Source organism: Urocitellus parryii, chromosome 5 (assembly GCF_045843805.1).
Source record: "Urocitellus parryii isolate mUroPar1 chromosome 5, mUroPar1.hap1, whole genome shotgun sequence".
NCBI lineage: Eukaryota > Metazoa > Chordata > Mammalia > Rodentia > Sciuridae > Urocitellus > Urocitellus parryii.
In genome coordinates, this window is record NC_135535.1 from 75,300,600 (window position 1) to 75,323,837 (window position 23,238).

At 30.5% G+C, this 23,238-nt stretch overlaps 1 protein-coding gene across 1 annotated transcript in view; it reads left to right on the forward strand.

The window, feature by feature from the left end:
• The window catches only part of Abcd2 (ATP binding cassette subfamily D member 2), a 52,431-nt gene that overhangs the window by 6,570 nt on the left and 22,623 nt on the right, over positions 1–23,238 (forward strand). The window contains exons 3-6 of the mRNA XM_026393955.2: positions 2,529–2,650; positions 5,977–6,145; positions 6,887–6,981; positions 10,207–10,352. Coding sequence (XP_026249740.1) covers positions 2,529–2,650; positions 5,977–6,145; positions 6,887–6,981; positions 10,207–10,352 — 532 coding nt within the window. The remainder of the gene's footprint in view (positions 1–2,528; positions 2,651–5,976; positions 6,146–6,886; positions 6,982–10,206; positions 10,353–23,238) is intronic.

The window sequence follows — 23,238 nt, forward strand, 5'->3', positions numbered from 1 at the left end:
TGTCCACATGCTTGTGATGTGAGAGTATGAGGTGGAACATCAGAAGTAGCAACTGAGAGACACTTCTCTCAGAAATCAAACTAAATTCTGAACTTAGTACCATGGGTAACATTTTTATTCCTAAATTTACCTTTGACAGATTATATCCATAGTTCCTGCTGTATTGTCTCATGTTCTGATGTCAAATTACTGAAATATCATTTTATATTTTGGATCAATTTGGATATAATTCCACTTCTGTTGAACGATTACCATAGCAGTAATTATCAATACATATTGAAGACATACTCGCTGTTTTATAATATAACATATTATGTCTATACCACTTTATCCATTCTGTTGTTGGTAGACATTTGGACAGTTTTGATGATGTTAGTTTTGAGGATAATAGTAGTTCTATAAACATTTTTGTAAATTTTTTTGGTGAATTTATACATTTCTGTTGGTACTTATGTAGGACCAGGACTGGTCGATTACAGGCTATGTATATGTTCAGATTTCCTAAATTTGTTAAACATTTTCCCAAAGAAGTGCTTCCAATTTACATACCAATCATTAGTTTATGAGAATTCTAGTTCATATACGTATTTTTCAATGTTTGTTATTGTCAGTCTTTTTTATTTTAGACATTTTCATGAGTATACAGTGGTATTTCACTATGCTCTTAATTTACATTTCTTTGATGACAATTGAAGTTAAGCACTTTCTCTTTGTTGGTGTCCTGTCTATGAAGGCCTCTAAATCTTTAGCTTATTATTAACTTGGTTTATTTGTTTTTTCTTATTGATTTGTAAATCAACCTAATGAAATATGTAATGTTTTTTGTCAGATATGTATATAAATATATATAATATATAAATCTATGTACACACATACATATAATCTCAAGTATCTTTTTCCACCTGATGTCTTACCTTTTCAGTCTTTTAACAATGTTCAAGAGAAGTTCATGATTTTAACCTAGCTTTCACTGTGGTTAGTAGTTTCATGTCCTATTTAAGAAATATTTGTATAACCCAACATCATAAGTATATTCTTTTATCTTCTAGAAATTTCATTGGCTTTTCATTTCACATTGAGATCTTCAATTTATTTAGAATTGATGTTTATATATGATATGAAGAAGGTTAGGGATAAAAAGTTTTGTTGAGATTTGTCAAGATGACAAAGATAAAAATAAATGGAAATAAATAAACTTAGACTTTAAGAGAAGTAAGGAGAGTAATGTTAACTTTAGATTTTGTTTAAGTTAATATACTTTATTTTTATAAAAGTTTTAGGTTTACAAAAATTTATTTAAAAGTACACAATTCTCAAAATACCCTCTCTCTCTAGTAGTTTTTGCTGTTATTTATATCTTGTGCTAATATGGAACATTTATTACAACTGATAAACCAATATTTATACATTATTAACTAAAATCCATAATTTACATTAGGAATCACTCTACTCAGTGAAATAGCCAGACCAGAGATGTGACCACTTTTATATACCTAATACTCTCAGAGTTTAGGAGTAGTAAAACAAGCATATATAAAACTAAATATAAATCCTTAAATGAGATTTTTCTAAAAAAAATAGTTAAAATATTTAGTGAGGAAAATAAAACATGTTGACCTAACATATAAAATAGGCCAGTATTTTCAACCATGGATTTATCTCTGACACTAAGGCATCGAACCTTGTCATAGAGGTCAGGCAGTTGGCTGCTAAGTGCATGACAAAATATTACTGATACTCCCTTCACAGTACCTTCCAAAGAACAACCAGTAGAATAAAAAAGTCAAATAAAATCTCTGGGAAACTACTTGTTATTTTATTACTAAAAGTGTGAACAAAACCCAATAGTCATTAATCTGCCAAAGTAACATGGAAATTACCATTCCATATCAACTACCAGTTCATTTGTGCAAATGTTCTTTTTCTTCTTAACAGAGATTTTCAATGAAAGCTACCTTTAATCCAAATTCATAAAATCCCATAATTATTTTAGGCCATCAGTCAGATTCTCTATAAATCAAAACTATTCTTAGTGCTTCAATTGATAGAGCATAAACAATCAGAGGATTAAGAATATGGCATGTTTGGGATACAGCTGAACAATAAGATAAGGGATGCATAACAAAGGTAGAGTCTAATTATGAAGGCCAGCTAATTTGCATTTATGTTAAAGAAACCACAACATAAACCTTGTTTATATTCAAATTAGTGGTATTTATTGACCAGATCACTTGTATTACTCTGCTGTCATAATGACAGAGTTAGATATGGAAAAGTTTGAAAGAGAGCTAAGTGAAAATAGTCTTAGTTTCTATAGATGTAGTTGTCCTAGCTATCCTAAAAAAATTAGTAAAATAAAAGGAAGTTTCCAATAAAATCTGGTACAGATACTATATTTTTAATAATTCATTATATGTCTAGAAAATTGCTGATACTAATGAGATATTAATCATTGTGTTATCCATAATTGGTTTAGAATAAGACATTTGTTACTTGAAAAACTCAATTGTTTTGTAATTTGATTTTAGATCAAGAAGGTGGTCAGAAGCAAGCTATGGTTAGTGAACGGACAGAAGCCTTTACCACTGCTCGAAATTTATTGGCTTCTGGAGCTGATGCTATTGAAAGGATTATGTCATCTTACAAAGAGGTACTTGTATTCTTCAATTTATTAAAATAAGATACAACATATAAAAATCAAGCAATATGTACATTACCAGGTTGTTATAGTATCTTGGAAACATATCTTTATTAAAAACTTGTAAGAATATCATCAAAGTTAAAGACATAAACTCCCAAGGTGCTGTTGCTAATAGCCTTTATTTGTTACTCCTCCTCTTTTAGAGATAGAAAATTCTATCTCTAGTATGACATGTCTGTTTTAAATTTTTTAAAAAATCCCTCAAAGTACTGGGATGTAGCTCAGCAGTAGAGCGCTTGCATAACTTTTACTAGACCCTGCCTGGGTTCAATCACCAGCACCACAAAAAAAAAAAAAAAAAAAAAAAAAAAAAATCCCTCAAATATGGACTCTGGAACCAGAGTGACTAAATTTACATTTTCATTTCAGCATTTATGCATTATGTGACCTTGATCAAATTCCTTAATTTCTCTGCTCTGTGTCTTTATTTCCTTTTCTGAAAAATGAAGATAGTAATAGTACTGACTTTGTAGGTTTGTTGCAAAGTAATACATGTAAAAATTTAAGAAAATGCATATTAAGTTCTTATAAATGCTAGTTAATAATGTTGTATATATTTTGCAAATTTATCCATGTTTTATTAATGAACTTTCACCAGCCACATTTAAAATCTTCTTGGGATTCCACCTTTTTTCTCTCTTCCCTGCAGAGTTTGGGCTTTCTTCTCTGTTTTTACCTCTGCATGTCTGGTGCTTGAATACATTAATATTGTCTTTCTCCTATACCAGATCTTTAGCTCCTTGAAAGCAGGGACTGTCTGACTCATGTTTACATTCATAATATCCATTTTAGTGCTTGGGATTATGTCTTCATACAAAGAGGTACTTGTATTTGTTGATTTGATTAATAAATTTTTGAAAGAATGGTAAAAGGACCTATAAATACCACAGAGTTAATATTAAAATTTTTTTATTAAATTTAGATATTCCTTATGGCTTTCTTATCAATATATATTATTAAAACATCATTACAAGTTTAGCTGTCTACTAAATTAGTCATAAATACCTATATAGTAGATTTACAAATTTTGTGATGTCCTTACAGAAGTAAAATTTTTTAAGTAAAAGCAGTAGTTCAGCAACACATATCAAAAGAGCTCAATTTAAAAAAAAATAAAATAAAATACTAATTTCAACATTATAGAGACCTAGTTTTGGGGATAGACTTTTACTTTATTTCATTTTAATATTAAGTAACAAAATACTTAACATTAAAATTAAATGGTGAATAAAAATGTTGTTCATGTCACATTCAAATACACTGCTATTAAATTAAGTCACAGAAAAGACATCATTTAGCCTTTCTAGATTATCTCCAACTCAACAAATGACTGCATTTTGCTTTATTTTGCCTGCATTTGCTTCGAATCATGGAATTTCTACTTCTTAAAAAAAGTCACATCTGAACCAGGCACAGTGGTGCATGCCTATAATCCCAGCAGCTCTGGAGGCTGAGGCAGGAGGATCACAAGTTTAAAGCCAGCCTCAGCAATGGCAAGGTGCTAAGTAACTCAGTGAAACCATGTCTCTAAATAAAATACAAAATAGGGCTGGGATGTGGCTCAGTGGTTGAGTGCCCATGAGTTCAATCTCAGGTAGCCACACCCCCCCCAAAAAAAAGTCACATCTGCTGGGACAGCATATAAAATCACCACGCCTTCTCTGCTAGCTCCAGAGGAACCAAGTATCCTTTATACAGACAGGAATCTAAAACAAATCCCTTGTTTGGAATCCCAAAATAATTTCTCCGCAGGTACATTCTTATTTTTTTCCATGCACTCCCTGCCCAATTCTACCCTCTATCCTAGTGTACTAACCTTCTGCCCTTTTTGAATTACCCTCTAATTTTGGTTTTGAAATTTTTTTCTATGCAAATGTTTATATTTACCCATGTTTCTTTTGAATCCATATTTTGTAAATCTTTAGTTTTGTATTTCTCCATTTTGTAATTCAACAATTTCCTCTAGATAACATTTTAGAAACTATTGTTGAAATAGCTATAACATTAATTTATAGAAATGAAATACCCATGTAATTACAAACTTCTCACTAAGTAGAAGGTTTTTAACCATAATACTCATTTATAGCTTAATTTTTGCACATATAAAAATCTTAATCAAATGTCAGCGTTGTTGTATTATTTCACAAGCTATTATTTAACATACCTTTATTAGTGGCATGCTTTCTTTATTGGGAACAATTGCCCAATGTTTGTGTTTTCTTTTTCATTGAGGAAAAAAAAATGGTCTGGATAGGAAATGAGTCACATTTTAGAGAACCCTGATAACAAGTATTGTCTTTTTTAAATTTTTATTTTATTTTATTTTATTGGTTGTTCACAACATTACAAAGCTCTTGACATATCATATTTCATACATTAGAATCAAGTGGGTTATAAACTCCCATTTTTACCCCAAATACAGATTGCAGAATCGCATCGGTTACACATCCACATTTTTACATACTGCCATATTTGTGACTGTTGTATTCTGCTACCTTTCCTAGGTTAACCCAGATTGGACAGTTGGCAGAATACAGGAGCAAAGCACCTTTCTGTTAAGCTTTATGGAATAAATTAGAGATTTATCTCATTTCATCTTAAAATGTTACCTAGAAAAAAAATAATATATTTGATTTTTTTCTTGGACATATAAATCATATTTAACTTGAAAAGAAACTGGATTGTGGGATTTGTACTGAAAAGGATTGGAAGCCTTGCACTGAGGTCACTTTCAAAACTGGTATCCTCTAGCATAGATATTTCTCTGTCTAAAAAGGAATTTTAACAATCAATTTTGACTCAGAAACATTCATTTTATAATAATGAAAAAGTACTTACCTTCTATTTAAAATTTTCTATTTTAAATAGAAAAGAGACAGCAAAGATAAAGGGTTGTCACTTCATTAACAAAATTTCTAATTTTTCTGGAAATGAAATTCATCACAAAACCAGGGGCCAAATCTGAAATTTGGCTAAAAGATCCTTATGACTCAAAACATATAATTTTTTATAATTCCAGTCAAACTTACAGTAAGATCTTACCATATTGCCCTAACCTACCTCATAGCTGTGCTTTCATAATGATATTGTTAAAATTCCTTTTTTGGTAAGCTTTTTACTGTCATTTGTTTTAGTCATCAGAGGTACTATCTATTTCTTAAATATCTTAGTATAGAATCCTTAATATTAAACCAAGAACCTTGTATGATTACATATTTATTTAAGAGTCCATCTTGAGTATATTAACTCTGTTTTACCTGTCTCTATTGATTTAGATAACTGAATTAGCAGGATATACCACTAGAGTGTACAATATGTTTTGGGTCTTCGATGAAGTAAAAAGGGGCATTTATAAAAGAACTGCTGTCATTCAAGAATCTGAAAACCATAGCAAGAATGGTGCCAACATAGAATTACCCCTAACTGACACACGGGCAATCAAAGGTATTAAACTCATGTTTTGATAATTTCTCTATAGTTAAGTGTTATTTTATCAATAGAGCCAAAGTTTTTTTTTCACAAGTTAGTTTTTAATAGTTAGAAGGAACTAACATTCATATAACCAACATTATTTAAACAACTATCTCTAAAATTGGTGCTGCAACTTGAGGGATAGTGACTAACACTGCATAAAAGGAAATAATGTTGTGCTGCTTTTATTTAGAGAAAGATTTCCAGAATTATATTTGGAAACAGAACATATGGCATAACTGTTTACTTTAAAAATTTAACAAATAGAATTAGAAATAACGTCTATCATTTTTCATTGTCCTATGTTTTTAAACTTGATTGTCATGTATTAAAATATATTATTTCAATTCTTTTTTTTCTTTTTTCCATCACTATATTTTTTTCTGTAGAAAAGGTTAATTTAGGGAAACAAAGTAGGCATGAAATCTATGGGTAGGTTATATCAGATTAAGTTTGGCTGTGCTTTCATGATGATATCAATATTAGATTATTATAAAATAGTTTCTCAGAATGATTTTCTAAAAGACATGTAAACATATATAAATTTAAATTAAATTTTGCTTCACATATAGAGATTTTTTGTATTTTTTCGTATAATTTATTACTGTGAGCTATCTTTATGATTTTACCGGTTTCTCTGCATTGTACTTTAACTTATTTAATAAGCAGTAACATGTGATAGCTTTTAAAATTAAAACTATTCTTTAATTATAGGAAAAGTTATTGATGTGGATCATGGAATTATTTGTGAAAATGTTCCCATAATTACTCCGGCTGGAGAAGTGGTGGCTTCCAGGCTAAACTTCAAAGTAAGATGATATTCAAGAATCTTCTGATTGTTGCCATCACACTAATACAAAACAACTCAGAATTCATGTACCTTATGTTAAATACTTGGAGGAGCATATGGAAAAGAGGGGAAATCAAGAAAGGTATGCACAGTGGCTCAGTTACAGAAGCAGTTACTTCCTCAGAAAGCAGGGAGAAAAGAGATATGACTTCTACTGCTTTATTATCAGGTTTAAAATCAAAATTACAGTGCACTGAAAGCCTATACAAGATAACTTTAGGAAACAAAGGAAACTTCCCCAGAAATTAGTATCTGGGATTAAAATAAATTTTAATTTATTCTTTACAGAAATTACTTAAACATACAAGACTATACTGTAGCATATTTCCTAATAATTGGGGATAGATGTCATTAGCAAGTTTAATTCTAATACACATTCTGTAACTTTACATTCTACTTTAAAAAATCACATTTACTATTAACAAAAAAATATGCAGAAGAGTCACAGCTTCAAATTTAATTTTTAATTCTATTGACAATAATTATGTAATATCCTATGTCTTAATTACCAAAACTGAGATATGAAAGTATGCAAGACATCTGAGATCCTCATTTAAAGCATCGTAAAATTCAAACATACATTTTGGAATTCAGTGACTGTAATGCAACCTGTTGAGTTTATTTCAAAGACATGATTGGACTTGATAATCAAATTAGAAACATCACAATAAATGTGCTAATGATTTTAGAATGGACTTTAGGTTTATTTATCAAAGGTATAATCGAAATGAGGTTACTAGAGGTTGAAAAGAAATGAGATGTACTGAACAGGGAGAAATCATAAGTTAATAATGTAAAAGAAATTATATTTTAACTATAATTTGGTCAGTCTTTATTTTCCACTTGTAGACTGTGGAGTGATTTTATTAACAGTTTCTTATATTGTATCTATTACTCATGTTATATACAGAATAATTGATGATCTATTAATAGTTCTGCAATTTATAATTTATGGCTTTTGTATAGTTTTTTCCCTTTAGTTGGGTATTCTAATATCACTTTTTGTTGCTCTATTTATCAAATAAATAGAGTTCAGGCCTTGAATTCTTCCACTTACTAACTACATTATTATGGAACCATCACACACTGAGGAAAAATTCAGAGCTCAGTTTTGTTATTATTGTTGTTTTGTATTAAACGACATCCTAAGACTTTTATTTTTTGTTTTGAGACAGAGTGTTGCTAAGCTGCTGAGGGTTTCCCTAAATTGCTGAGACTGGTCTTGAAAAACTACGATCCTCCTGCCTCAGCCTCCCAAGTTGCTGGGATTACAGGCATTTGCCCCACTGCACCCATCCAGAGCTTAATTTCTTTTATATAAAATGAACTAAAATTACTTAACCTAGAGGGAGAATCTTATAAATTTTGAATTCCTACAAAATTGGAATTATTATAGTATGTATTTTGGGTAATTATTTCTGAGTTGTAGAATTATATTTGAATTCTCAAGTCCCTAAAATTATGATAGAAATTTCTATTTCTTTTGTATGGATTAAAAAGAAAATAGGTTTCTAAAGGAAACAATTTTCATCCCTTTATTGACTTTTAAAATTAAAATATCATTTGCAGAAGAAAATTCAGTAAGTGTGAAACTTTTGCCTCACATTCATTGTTAACTAAGCATCAGAGAATTTGCATTAGAAAATATTAATCTTAAAGTACAAAGTCTTCAGTTACTTCTCAAATGAAAAGCATTAATTTTCTGAGAATCCCTAATAGAAAATAGCAAAAGGCCTTATTAAATATTTTGTGAATTATGCTTCTCATTTATATCAGATGTGCCTTTAAAAAATTATTCGGAACGTATGTATGCTTCCACAAAATTAAACTTCCTTAATCTCTCTAGTAAAAGAATGCAAAAAAATTATAAAATTATTTTTTCCAGGTTCTTTCCAGGATTTTCTTGGGATGCTAGCAATATAATGCTCTTTCATTTTTGAATTTTCAGTGTCATGTGTTCTATATTATTGATTGTTGAATATTTGTATTCATTGAATACAAAGCTACATACATAGACAGGCTATAGATTTCTGCTTCTCATACCTTCCTATTGTATTCTTTTTTATTGCTGATTATAAAACATCATTTGTTCTTAGGAAAATTAAATCAGATTTTAAGTGGTATTCCTCCTATTCCTTGTTCTTTACAATATCTTTTCAATACTATGGTAAAACAACACCTCCATCCTGTTGAATGAAATGGGAACTAATGAAGTGTAACTGTATAAATTTGAATTATAAGTAACATAAGAAGTGAAGGAAAGCATCTAAGAAATAATAGGTAAATAACTTTTATTAATACACTGTATGGAATATTCATATATGTAAAGAGTATGAAATATATATATGCAGTTGTCCTTCAGTATCCTCAAGGGATTGGTTTCTAAGACCCCTTGAGGATACCGAAATGTGCTGATGCTCAAGTTCTTTATATAAAATGGTGTACAGAAAAAATTACGCACATGTTCAATACAGATGCAATTTCTTTCCCTTAAATATTTTCAGTCCACAGCTAGTTCAGTCCTTGGAAATGGAACTGTGAATATGGAGGGCCAAGTATATATGCTCTAATTCATCATAGACATAAGACTAAATTACAATTCTCTTGCTTCCTCTGTTTTTGTTTGGCAAACGTATTTTCTACATCTGTGAATAAAGCAGAATTAGAGTCATCTTCTTTCTCTGATTATGGGCTTTTGTGATTTCTGTAACATTTCAGACTTCTGAAGTACAAAATTAAGCAATGCAGCTGGCTCTTCAGATAACTACTTTATAGCATAGGGATGTTCAGCTGTACTTAAATTTTGCTTAATTCTTATCAAATATTAATATAAATAAGATGAAACTTAATCAACTTATTTACATTTTATGATTTACCTTATTTCTAATAGGATCATATTTCTCTGCATGCATGTATGTGATTACAAGACCTCAATTAAAATGTTGGAAAGCCAGTAGTCCTTCCAAGAAGATCCATTTTCTTGGTAATTAAATTATTTTATGATGCTTTTAGCTTTAGAGAACACCAAACTTGCTGTTCTCATCCCACATATTTTTCTCCAATTTCTTTCCCATACAAGGTAATTGTATAATTCAATATTTTAAAAAAATAAATCATTTTTAAATGCTGCTAAATGAAATCATTTTTAAATACTGCAGTTTGTGATTTTACCTCTGGACTTTAGGTACAAGAAGGAATGCATCTTTTGATAACTGGTCCCAATGGCTGTGGGAAAAGTTCTCTCTTCAGAATTTTAAGTGGGCTCTGGCCTGTGTATGAAGGAGTCCTTTATAAACCACCTCCTCAACATATGTTCTATATTCCACAGAGGTAAGTAATTTTTTCATATCACAAAGAAACAATTTCCTTTTGTTCTTGAATTGTATTGGTTCTTCGGGCTCTTTACTTTACATATCTTTAAGGTTACTTTCATTGAAAGAAGATATTAAGGAAACAGAATTCAGCAATTACAAAAAGTTTTGTTACTTCCTTAATTATCATAGTCTCCAGAATAATACTACTTCTTTTTATCTTCACATAAGACTAGATGTAATAAATACTCAAAAACTGCAGTTGTTAATCTCAAAGAACAGCAAACTATTCCAAAGAATAATTAGATTGCCTTAGACGTCAGATTATCTCTTCTCACAGAAAATATACTACTTGAATACTATATTATATACTACCCATATATAACATATACTACTCTCCATCAAGCTGCATATACTCATATATTCTAAAATTATTTGTTTATGTCTCAGAACCTCTGAAAAATAGTCTGTATTATGATAGGTTATTAATTAATTATTTTAACTGCCTTAATTATTTTCAGAATGAATAAAATGTAAGCATACAAAAGAACTATTTATTCTAAAGTATTTATCCATTTTCCTTCTAACAATTTAGAAATCTCTAAACACAAAGCTACACACTTGAGAATTTGGAATATTTATTGTTTATAAGAGAAAATGAGGTTTGAAGAAAATAAACTCCTCATGCTCATCTAATCCAGTAATTTCCCCCTGTGATATCACTATGGGCTAAGTAGATATCCCATGTTGAGTCTGTGGAACCTAATAGAGCACATAGCCTGGAAATATAGTACTAGAGCATTGAGTAAAGCTCTATTGTGTGTCTCTTTTCCCCATTTTCTTTGTTGGAAAGCACAGCTACTAAGCTGTCCACCTGTCTAATTTTTGGACCACATAAAGCAGTTAGACAGATGAGGTTTTGCAGATTTATTTTTTCTTTAAAATAAGACCTCTGGTGGTAGTAGGTAATAATGGGAAGACATCTAGAGTAGGAAGATAAAGAAATGAATTGACTGACAATGTTGAAAGTGAGCAGTGTATACTTGTATTTCAACTAAAAATAAATAACATCTTGTAAAACAAAAATCATTCTTTCTTTCCATGCTTTAATGTCCTTTGGGAAGACTTTTGATTCTGGAAGTTAAATTTTACTGCTGAAAGTCTGAATTTCAGACATTAATGTGTTAAGTAGACTTATTTTTTTAAATTTAGGGTATAAGACAGGAAAACATACTGATATATGATATAACTCTATTCTCTTAATGTAATGCAAGTACATACATGAATTATATTTACAAATTGTAGATTTCACATATAATATGAAAGTTACAGTTCTTTGACATAACTTTGACCTGAATAAAGTATTTCCAGGCAGTGAATAAATTCATCTTTGACTGCAGAGGGAACCAACTATGTTATTTTGCAACAAACATAAATCACTAGCAAACTTTTTCTTAGTTGTGAAATTTATCTTTGCCTAAGCAAAAAGGTCAACTACAACCTACTTAAGGAGAAAAACAAGACGAAAAATAAAAAGTCTATTTTTTAATGCTAAAATGTTTTTAAATGTTAAAGTCATTTAATCTTCATTATATACCTCCTAAAAGTATGAAAATGTAGTGTTTCAAATTTTATAGGACCATTTTCCATGCAAAAACCACAAATTTACTTAAATGTGTATTTAAACTAAGACTCTAAATGTAGTATTCATTTCATACTCCAAAAGCTACTGATTTTTTCAAGTAAATTTGAAAATTATGTATGATTTCAGTATTTAAAAGAAAGTTGCTATCAACCTATTTTAAAATATTTGCTAGTAAATAACTTTTAACTTCTTCAGCTATTCTTATTAATGAATTTTATAGTCTAAATTTTTTGCATCAATCTATAGTAAAGGAATATATGTTAACAACAACTAAAGTTTGGCAGAGAAAAATGAAAAGTCAATGTAGAAATGACTTGAATATGAACTTCACAAATGATAAAACAGACCTTTACAGTAATTACCCTGTATTCACTTTTTGTAATAGAAACACTTTTTCATAACTGATAGATCTATACATTGATTAAATATAAAACTATGTTACTTTCATTGGGGAGAATCTGATAGGTTCATGAAATTAGATTTCTAATAATGTGTAATATACTGAAGAAAAAAATGAACTACTGAGAAAAAATACTTCTAATTAATCATATTAAGCTACTTATTTTGTAACCAAATGTTCACAAAGAATGCTACTATGACTCAGTTTATAAGCTGGAAAATTTGAATTCCTAGGCAGTTATGAAATCACCTCAATATTTTCCCAGCTAATGTCTTTTAATATTTGGCAGACTAATAATGAGAAGCATATAACTGAAAATTTGGCCGTTAGTTCAAGTACATGAATAAAGTGTCCTGCTATGTAAACTTGTTTCATAGTTTCTCTTCATCCCATCTGCATTATTGATGGGCTATAACTACTGAAGCATTTGATGTTTTAGAAATATTTCATTTAAATTTAGATTAGCCATTCTAACTCTATGAAATGATGTGTGGTAAAATAGCTTTGTTCAGATGATACCTTTAAAACAGCATTTTGGCTATAGATGGAATTTTCTGAGTAATGCGTCTATACTGCTTAACCTGATGACTGAAACTTATGCTTTCTACTGTCTTAGCTATCCTGACCAAGAGGAAATGTCTTTCACTTGGATACAGATTCTGAATTCTTCTCTCAATTCTTGGTTCACTTTCTTTGTCTTCTCAAGTCCCTAAAGATAGATTGTGGTCCTCTACCCTTGCTTTCACTAATCCACTAATTTATGGTTCATTAGAAGCTCATCTCTGGTGTCTTCTGTCTATAGTTACTAAATCCCCCAAAGTCAGCCATTTGTGTTTTATTTAGTTCACCTGATAACAAAATATTATAATATGGTAATGGTAACCAAAGTGATAAAAAGAAATGTTTTATGGGACTTAGCAGGGGACTAGATAGAGTGAGAAAGAGAAAGGAAAAGAAGAAGGGAAGGAGGAAAATCACAAGATAATTGGTGTTTATTGACCAAATGTGGCAAAATCTTGCCTTCCTTTTTACTACTTTTTTTTTTTTTGATCCTCTAGAGGACGATGTATACACATCCACTGTCTCTCTCCTCAGCAACAGTCTCCAGTTGGGCACCCACCCACCATGGAATTCTATTCCCAATGCTCCTCCTCTCACTACACTTCCTTGGTAGAAATATCTTGACACAGAAATTTTAAACATGATTTTATTACTACTCAAAATGACATGTCCAAATACTAAGTACAACAAGATCTGAAATAGATCGAGTCTTTGTACAACCTGTATGAAAGGGTAACTGTTAAAAATTTATCTCCATCCATGACTTTGCAGCCTGAGAAGTAAAATGTTAGGAAAGATAAAGAAGAATTGTATTATAAAGATTGGATTAAATTGACCAAACATTTTTTTGGGGTGGGGGGAGTGTTCTGGGCATTGAATCTAGGGCCTTATGCATGCTGAGCACATGCTCTACCACTAAGCTACATCCACAGCAGTGATCAAACATTTTTTTTTTAAAATGGGAAAAGAAGGTGGGGTGGTGATGTCTGGGATATTGTATTTCATATCACAGGGAAATTATTATAAATTGTAATCACACACCCCAGAACCAGTTTTACTACAGCCCGCTATAAGATACCATGGAAGATAGATGATGATTTGAGAGTTTCTTTTGCTGTGGTGCTCACAACTCAAGAGGCTACAAACAAAAACATGCAAGGGCTGTAGCTCAAGAAAGGCAAGGAATGCAATGGATGTTGGAAACAAGGAAGAGCAAAACAGACGTGTGTCATTGACCTAGGTTTCAAAAGTTAGTTAGGATTATAAAGGTAGTTATGAGTAGCCTCAGTTTGTCCAGTGTCTGAGTAGAATGCCACAGAGTCAAGGAAGCATGAGAGTTTGGTTTCTGTTATTTGGACACTTTCAAGCAAAACTATTTCATCCAACCCTCCCCCTGACTCATCGAACAGAGGAAAGAAAATATTTGTCAGACTCATCTTCACAAATGATATGTCATCAGTATTTATTGGAAATAACAATAAAATAATGTCTGTCCTTGAGGTCCTTAAGTGTTGCTGAAATGCTCCTACTAGCTAAGGCTCTTTGATTTACATTTTAAGGTGCCCTAGTGCTTTTTAGTGTTTACCTTTTCCCTAGTCTCCACCTAAAAAGCACCTTTATAAGTAAACCACACAGTCATACATGCTAAATTTTATAGACTGTTAATGCTTCTTGAAAAGCATAATGAAACATGACAGTGGCTTTTTTCTACAATATTATTTTTTTCTTTTTTGTCAGGAGATATTCTAAAATTATAAATAACATTTTATTTACCTGCTCAGTGTTTGCTTACTACTTCATTCCCAGGGTCAAATACCTGGTTGCTTAATCTCCTAAATTAAGTATAAATACTGTTTTAAAAGTAAGTAGTTATGAATCACGCTTTAAAATTAAATACAACATAAAATATTATATTTTATTATAGCAAGGATTATAACATTATTAATTGAATTGTATGGCAAATTAAATATAGATAACTTTGTTTCTGACTTCTTATGCATCAATGATAATATTTATTGTATTCTGCACAAGTCCTGCTAAATAAAGTGTTGTAAATATTTAAATTGAAGTTCAGAGACTTACAGTTACATATCTAAAGACTTGGAATTCGAACCCTATCCCTGAACTGCTATGTTACTATGTGTCACTGCCTCTTATTTTCAGGTTAATAAAGTTATCATAATAAAACATCTTCCCATGATATAAAAATCCTCCCACTGTGTTTAACCTTAAATATGTTTTCAGATGATCATAATACTTAAAGCTCCTAGCACTGTTCTAACTTCCTGTGGAAGGGCAAAATATTCTCTTATTTATTTAGTTGTAGATGGACACAATACTTTTATTTTTATTTATTTGATTTTATGTGGTGCTAAGGGTAAAACCCAGTGCCTCACACATGCTAGGCAAGTGTGCTGCCTCTGAGCTACAGCGCCAGCCTCCCAAGGGCATCTTGAACAACGACTGAGCATCTCCAGTTTACTTTTGTTTTTAACTTATAATGAATTAAACAATTTCTGTGTGTTAGTCACTATTGTACACATATTTCATAAGTCTCTTGTTTTCTGTATGGCAAACTATAAGTCAGATGTTGTATCTCTATTTTATAGAGGAGAAATTTAGGTTGAAGTTATCCAACAGATACATGTTGGAGTTAGCATTTGAATTCAGATGTGTTTGACTTTCAAGTCACTTTGTCTTGGTTACTGCTAACAACAGCAGAGAAGTCTCTGAAAAGTGTTGCTTCTATAACTGACCTTGCAAATATCACCTGCTAAGGCTATTTGCTTGGAGTGTTTAATATAAGATCAAGCTATTGTTTGGAGGCAGAAGTTCTTACTCTGGAGGTAGAGACAATACAAACCAATTTTAACATAAAGCTTAGCATAGATACCAGGCTACTGTTCATATATGTTAATGTGAAGGAACCTATATATTCTTATATAAAGTGAAACTCCTTAAAATTAAAAAGTGAATGTTCAATTCACTTTCAAATTAGTTTGTGTTTTCTCCTCTGTCCTAATCTTCTAAAACTCATTTCTTTATAACATTTTAATAATAAATGTTCTCTTAATTTTAAATCAAAATTCTTGGAGAGATATGAAACAAGCATGTCTTAGTTTCACAGTACATTATGTATGACATAATCATTATTTACCCTTTATAGCAACAAAAACAAGAATATTTCATGCCACGGAGTAAAGACCAAATTTTGTTTCAGAAAGTGCAGTAGAATGGGCAGAACATTTAACTGAATGCCAGAAACACCAACATTGGCATTCCTGCACTACATGCTAATCAGCTTGCACCAAATGAGTTTTATTTAAGAATTCGAACTTCTTTTGGATTGTTTCTACGTGAATAATAGCCTTCCAAATCCAGGATTTCTCTGGAAGTTTATGTTCTTTAAAAACAACGTTTAATGCACACTTATAAAACCAGGTGATGATTATTAAAGGACCAATAGCACATGGAATCAGGAAGGAGGTAAAAATGACCTAATTTGCCTCCTTTCTCAATGGAAGGACAGAAAGGATATTGTTAAAGTATAGTCAATGAAATCCTTGCTTTTCTTCTTTTTGCTTTATATTAAAAATTAGAGTATACTAAGGAAAGAGACTTAAGAAAGACTATGGAAGAAGGCTAGTTTAAATATCTTGATCAGGGTATTCCTCTGGGTCTTAAGCCTTTGAAACTTTTGATTCTTAATGAATCTCTAGATGCCAAAACCCAAATAGGGAGCAACTCTTAAGAACAAGGACTGTGCAGCTATGAGAACAGGATAAAAGAACATGATGTGGCTTAAGCCAGTTCTCTTCAACAGAGCTCCATACCCAATAGGTCACATAAGCATTGGTTCTGCTGCCCCCAACATACACAAATGTGGACTTGGGGACTGGGAGTCATATTGGAATAGACTTTGCCCATGTTCAGTCATTGCCAAGAAAATCTTCATAGAATATAAGCTAGAAAGGGCATCCACATGTCTGTATGTTCAATAATAACATTGTTATTATTTTTAATATATATTTTTTAGTTGTAGATGGACACAATACTTTTATTTTGTTTATTTTTATGCCTTGCTGAGGATCAAACCCAGTGCTTCACATGGGCTCAGCAAGCACTCTACCACTGAGCCACAACCCTAGCCCCTGTAATAACATTATTTAATCCACACATGTAAAATCAAGTGAGGTGGCTGGGATGTGGCTCAGTGGTAAAGCACTTGCTTACCACGTGTGAGGCACTGGGTTCAATCCTTAGCACCACATAAAAGTAATAAACAAATAAAGACACTGCATCCATGTACAACTAAAATATATTTAAAAATGAAATAAAATAAAGTGATAAGTATTAAAATACTGGGAGCACATGGAATCATGAAGGAAGTTAAAGGACCTAACTTGCTTCCTTTATTGATGGAAGGACTGAAAGGATATTGTACACTGCATAGCTTGAGTGTAAATGTACTATAACTGTGTGGCAAATTTCTGATGAATGAATGATCATCTCCAAGATTTGTTTTCTACTTTCCAATGAGTCTGGCATCTTAGATTAATTATAAACACTGTGATTATTTTGTTGTTTGCACAAGATATGATGCATAATGCTCTTTATGATGGGTGTGGCTATCACTTAAAATGTCCTTTTATGAGAAAATGATTTAAGCCATGAAGAAGGCTCAGCAGTACTGCTGTAGGTAATTGACTTCTATTTCTTGCTTTCTATATATTAGACTAAAGGCAAGTAAATTTTGTATAAATATAGTTGAAAAATTGTCTGACAGAATTGTAATTGTGTACTTTGGTACCACCTATGTAGTAATTAGTCCTGTTCAGTTTTTATGTCTCTTTTAGCATAAAGTCATCTATAAATGTAAACATGATTTTCTATAGTTTTCTATTCCTTGGAAAAAATCTTAAGGATACTTTTTCATATTTAACTCTTCTCAGAGCTAATTTATAAAAAATTATGATGGAAAAAATCTTTTTATGTAAAAGCTTTCCTGTTTTGCAAGTCAGTTATTAGGTTAAACCATATAGGGTTGCAATTCTTGTAGGTAATATATGAGGGATTTTACACGGTAAACTAGTATAATAATAAATACAGAGCTAACCTTAAAGAAGTGTGCATTCTTAAAAATTTGGCAATACCTTTATACCTTTATGAATATATTTTATCTAAAATAATGCTCTCTTAAGAAGCTCTGCAATTCCTTACCCTAAAATATAATTTCAGTAATAGCAAATATCTCTTTTCAATAGCAAATATTTGTTATTATCAATAGCAAAAATTTCTTATTTTTGCTAAATATTTAAGAATAGTTGGACTTCAGTATTCAGTACTAAAATCTTGTTCTTGCCATGCATGAAAAAAATCTGATGACATTATTGGTCCCAACATGTACACTTATATGAATTATTAATAGCTAGGTTTAATGAATTTTAGTTTGCTAACTTCTTATTGCTATAGCAACACAGCAGCACTTAGTGGTAAATTATTTTTAAATTTAACACATCGTATGCCTTAAGTAAAGTTAGAATTCTTGTGAAATTTTTATCAATATTGTTCCAAATTAAATTTTACAATATTATAAATTTTTTTCTCTGTCATATAGATCTTTCATGTTACATTTTTTATCTTAGGGTTTTAATTGTTCTCAACTTGGAAGTATTTAGTATTTTTAGATCATCATTCCAAGCAAATAGCTCTAATACATCTTACTGCCCTCCCTTCTTTCTAGCTTTGTCTTGAATAAAGAAAAGTATAAATGCTAATAAATGTTAATATATTTACAAAAAAACCCATAAAATATTAGATATTTAAATGTTCACACAAAAAAAGTGAGAATGTAATGCAAATTATAAATAAAAATGCCCTGAGACATTTGTAATATATAAAAAGCTATGATCATGGGTAATGAATTTTATCTCAAATGGTTTTACTATTATAGTTAATAATTTTGAATATAAGTGTATATGAAAGAATTATAGACTCCAAATATAAACAATTATTTTCAATTTTTAAATAACAACCATTATTTAAATTATATTGTCATACTGATAGACTTATTCCAATATCTTCCTACATGTATAGAGGTGATTATGAGATTTACTTAAATTAAAACTAATTTATGTTTCTTTCATGAATGCTACTAGTTATGAGCAATATGTTATGATTATTTCTTTTGTTGCTTGACTAGGTATGCTACATGATCCCCTTTCTGATGGGCAGAAAAACAAACAGCTACTAACATTCTGACATGGTAATTGATCTACCTAAAATCTTTAGAAGATAATCTGAATAGGTCTATGTATCTAGAAAGGAAAGTTTAGTAAAAGCTATTTAGGTCCTTATCTGTTATGTATAACTTTGGTAGAACAAGAGAAACTTGAGCTTGCTCAAAATGTTAATTTCTATGTCTTTGAACTTGAAAGAAAATCAAATGCATGCTAATCATATAACTATTGAAATAGGGTCTTCCATTTCCTTGTGCTTTCAGTTGATTCAATATCATCCTAAAACTTCTTGACAACATTCTAGATAATTAAGTTGTGGCTGTAACTTTATAATAATATTTAAAAATCATTATATTACTAAAGTCAAAAGGTTCTTAGTTTCTCTGTACCTCACTAAATATATGTAGAATGTATTATTTTTACCATTTTACATTGCTATAAAACAAAGATTTAGAGAAAAATGAAAATCTAATAAAGTAGTATATGGTAAGTCCTTAAGTATAATTTTATTAAACATTTTATATAGTATCATCAACATTTGCATTTATATCAATTTTCGAAATTAGCAATTTTCATACTCATATCAATTTATTTAATGGATCAAATAGCAATCATGTGGGCACACTTGCAGTTCTTTTTTTAGCATCATAAAATGTTTATGATTTGGCATTTTATTGAAATAATATCCTGATCAATAAAAAAACAGTAGCTGAAAATTGTGTTTTCTTTTTTGTTTGCTTTTTCATTTTTTAATTTAGGGAGTAGGTAATTAAGACATTATTATTAGACTTTTGAAAACTCAATAAGAATTTAAGCATTACAAAAAATATTTAAATCATTCTGCTTTGTCTTGAAGTTAAGAGACCTCATGAGAAAAATTTCCATTACTGTTCATCAAAGAAAACTAATTTCAAAAGGCCTAAAGAAATCAAAAGTAATATTAAATTGGTCCTTTAAAGAAGTCACAATGTCTTGCTCCTCCAAGTTCCTATAACAAAGAAAGCACTTGGCAACCTAGTGCATTTTGATACCTTTGAGGCCTCCTAAAGCGCTCCAGTGAAATAAATGTTGCTGCAGTTACTAAAAGAAATGCTTCTAGTAAACTTGATGTACTCTCTTGAGTACTTAAGAAAACATAGTCGTTAAAATCTACATAGCTAGGTATTTATTATTAATCCTATTGAGTATAGTAAAATTTTACTACGTGATATAAACCATTAGTCTCCTAGTCTCCTATCTGATGGAATAGAAATTATTTTGCTTTCTTACAAGATCTTGTTTTTCTTTCTTTCTTTCTTTTCTTTTCTTTTCTTTTTTTTTTTTTTTTTTTTTTTTTTTTGGTTTGTTTGTTTGCTATGCTGGAGAACAAACCTAGGGCCTTACCTTGCACATGCTAAGCCAGTGCTCAACTGTTAAGCTATACACTAAGCCCACTCCTTTTTAAGATGTTTCACTTTCACCCAAGCATAATAAAGCAGAAATGAACTGTTTCTATTATAGTTAGTTATTTTTTTCCTTGTACCTGTACTGTACTATATGATTTAATCACATTGCTTCATTAAGCGTGGTTAGCAAAAGAAAACACTGCTTCATTAAGTCCTCATAACAAATAGAATGAAAGAAGTTGCTTTACAAAAGAGGTCCTTTTTACTCAGAATTTGTATCACTGTAAGTACCAGTAAGTGATGAGATTAGAATTCTATCCCAGAACCATCTCTACAAAGCCCATTATCACAACCGTGATTCTATTCCATCTTCACTAAAATGTAGATGTAAAATATGATTTGATCACATACTAATTAATCAAGTTTTATGAGAGAGGCCTGTAGAAGCACTTGTGGAGTGGGTGCTCACTAGGTTTTGATTATTGCAGTCTTATGTATTGTATCATGACTGCTATTTGGACTAATGTCTGGGATGTATGCTAAAGTGCAAGAATAGCTTTATGATTTATGTTAAATTGAAGAAGGCAACCAAAGTACTCTTTCCTAAGGTTTCTGTATGTTTCTTCTCCTGAGTAGCCTTAGAGTACCTACTAAAAACTGATCACTGGCCCTGGTGATTAATTTCTATTTTATGCTATTATTATCATATATTAAGCTAATGTCACATTTATGAATACTTAAGCTTCTAAATATTTTTAAAAGTATGGTTAGACTAGAGAGGGAAAGATAAAAAATAGGTTAAGAGGGGAAGTCATACAGAGATATGATAGAAGAAATGTATCTAGAAATGGTTTAGCCACTTGGGAAAAATAGTCTGGCAATTCCTCAAAAAGTTTATGTTTCAGCAATTCAGTTCATTGGTATATATCAAATATCTGTAACACCAAAAAGTGTAAATAATGAAATATTTACCAATGGTTGAATGGATTAATCAAATGTGACACATCCATACAATAGAATATTATGTAGCCTTTAAAAAGAATGGGGTACTATTAACACCATAGATGAACCTGATAATCCTATACTGATAGGAAGAAAGAAGTTACAAGAGAACATATATTGTATGATTTTATATATTTAAAATATCCATAATAGGCAAATCCATGGAGATATAAAATACATCTTCTATTTCCAGGGACTGAAAGGTGGTGGGAATGAACAGTGTATTCGGCTATTGAATTTGGGGAGAGGACAATGTTCTTGAATTAGTGATGAAAACCACATGAGCTTATGAATATATTAAAAACACTGAATTATACACTTTCAAAGTATGAATTTTTGATGCATTAATTTTGTCAGTTAAAACAAAAATATATAATCAGAGTTTCTTTGTATTTATAAAGATCTTATGTATATGTATGTATATAGTATAGTTTAAATTATAAAAATTTTGAATTATAAATAATAAATATATTATAAAAGAACCATGTACTATCTATCACCAACTAAATGGTTCTCATACTATGAAAAAAATAGACATTTGATATACAAAGTATATTTTATATTCTAAAACCTTTCTTTCCAGACATGGACACATATATACAATATATGCTTTATTCTGTTTTTTTTTTAAGTAAGTTGCAAAACAAATAATCAAACAGAAAAGTAAATCGTAATGTTCATAAACCACCCCTAAATGCTTTAGGGTATATTTTCAATGGTCAAAGATATTCTCTAACATAACCTTGTTACAATGATCAAATTTAGGAAATTCAACACTTACATAATATTAACATCTAAAATATAGTCCATATTCAAAGTGTGCAGTTGTCATTATACGGTTTTTTATAGTAACATGCTTTTCTGAACCCAGTATCATTTAGTTGCCATGTGGCTTTAGTTTTTTTAATCTCAAAGATTTCCTCAGTATTTCTATTTTTTCTCATGATATGGATATTTTTAGAGAGTGCAGAACTGTTGTTATTTTTAAGACAATTTGGATTCATCTGATAATTTCCATATATGATTCAGGTTATTCATTTTTTTTCAGGAATACCACGTGTTTTAGTTTCCAAGAGCAACTATAACAAATTACCAAAAACTTCGTGATTTGAAACAAGAGAAATTTATTTTCTTACATATTTGGAGGCCACAAGTCAAAGTATTGACAATTTCCACACTTTCTGAGGCCTCCAGGGGAATATTATTCCCTCCCTCTCAGCTCCTTGCAGTGCTAACTCTTCTTGGTTTATAGCAGCATAACTGGAATATCTGCCTCCTCCTTCATAAGGCCTCTTTTTTTCCTTCCCGTGTTTCTCCACTTTTTATGTGGGCATTTATTGAACTTAGGGTTCATCTAATTAATCTAGAATGATTCTATATCAAGATTCTTCACTTAATTACATCTGCTAAGACCAAACTATCCCTATTTATAGATGGCATGATCCTATACTTGAAAGATCCTGAAAGTTCTACCGCAGAATTTCAAGAGCTTGTAAACTCAGCAAAGTAGCAGGATACAAAAATCAATGTTTGAAAACATACACTAGCTTTTCTATACAGCAATAATTAACCACTAAGAAAGAAATCAGGAAGACGATTTCATGAACAACAGCTTTAAAAATATAATTTAGGAATCAATCTAGCCAAAGAGGTGAAATATCTCTACAAGAAAA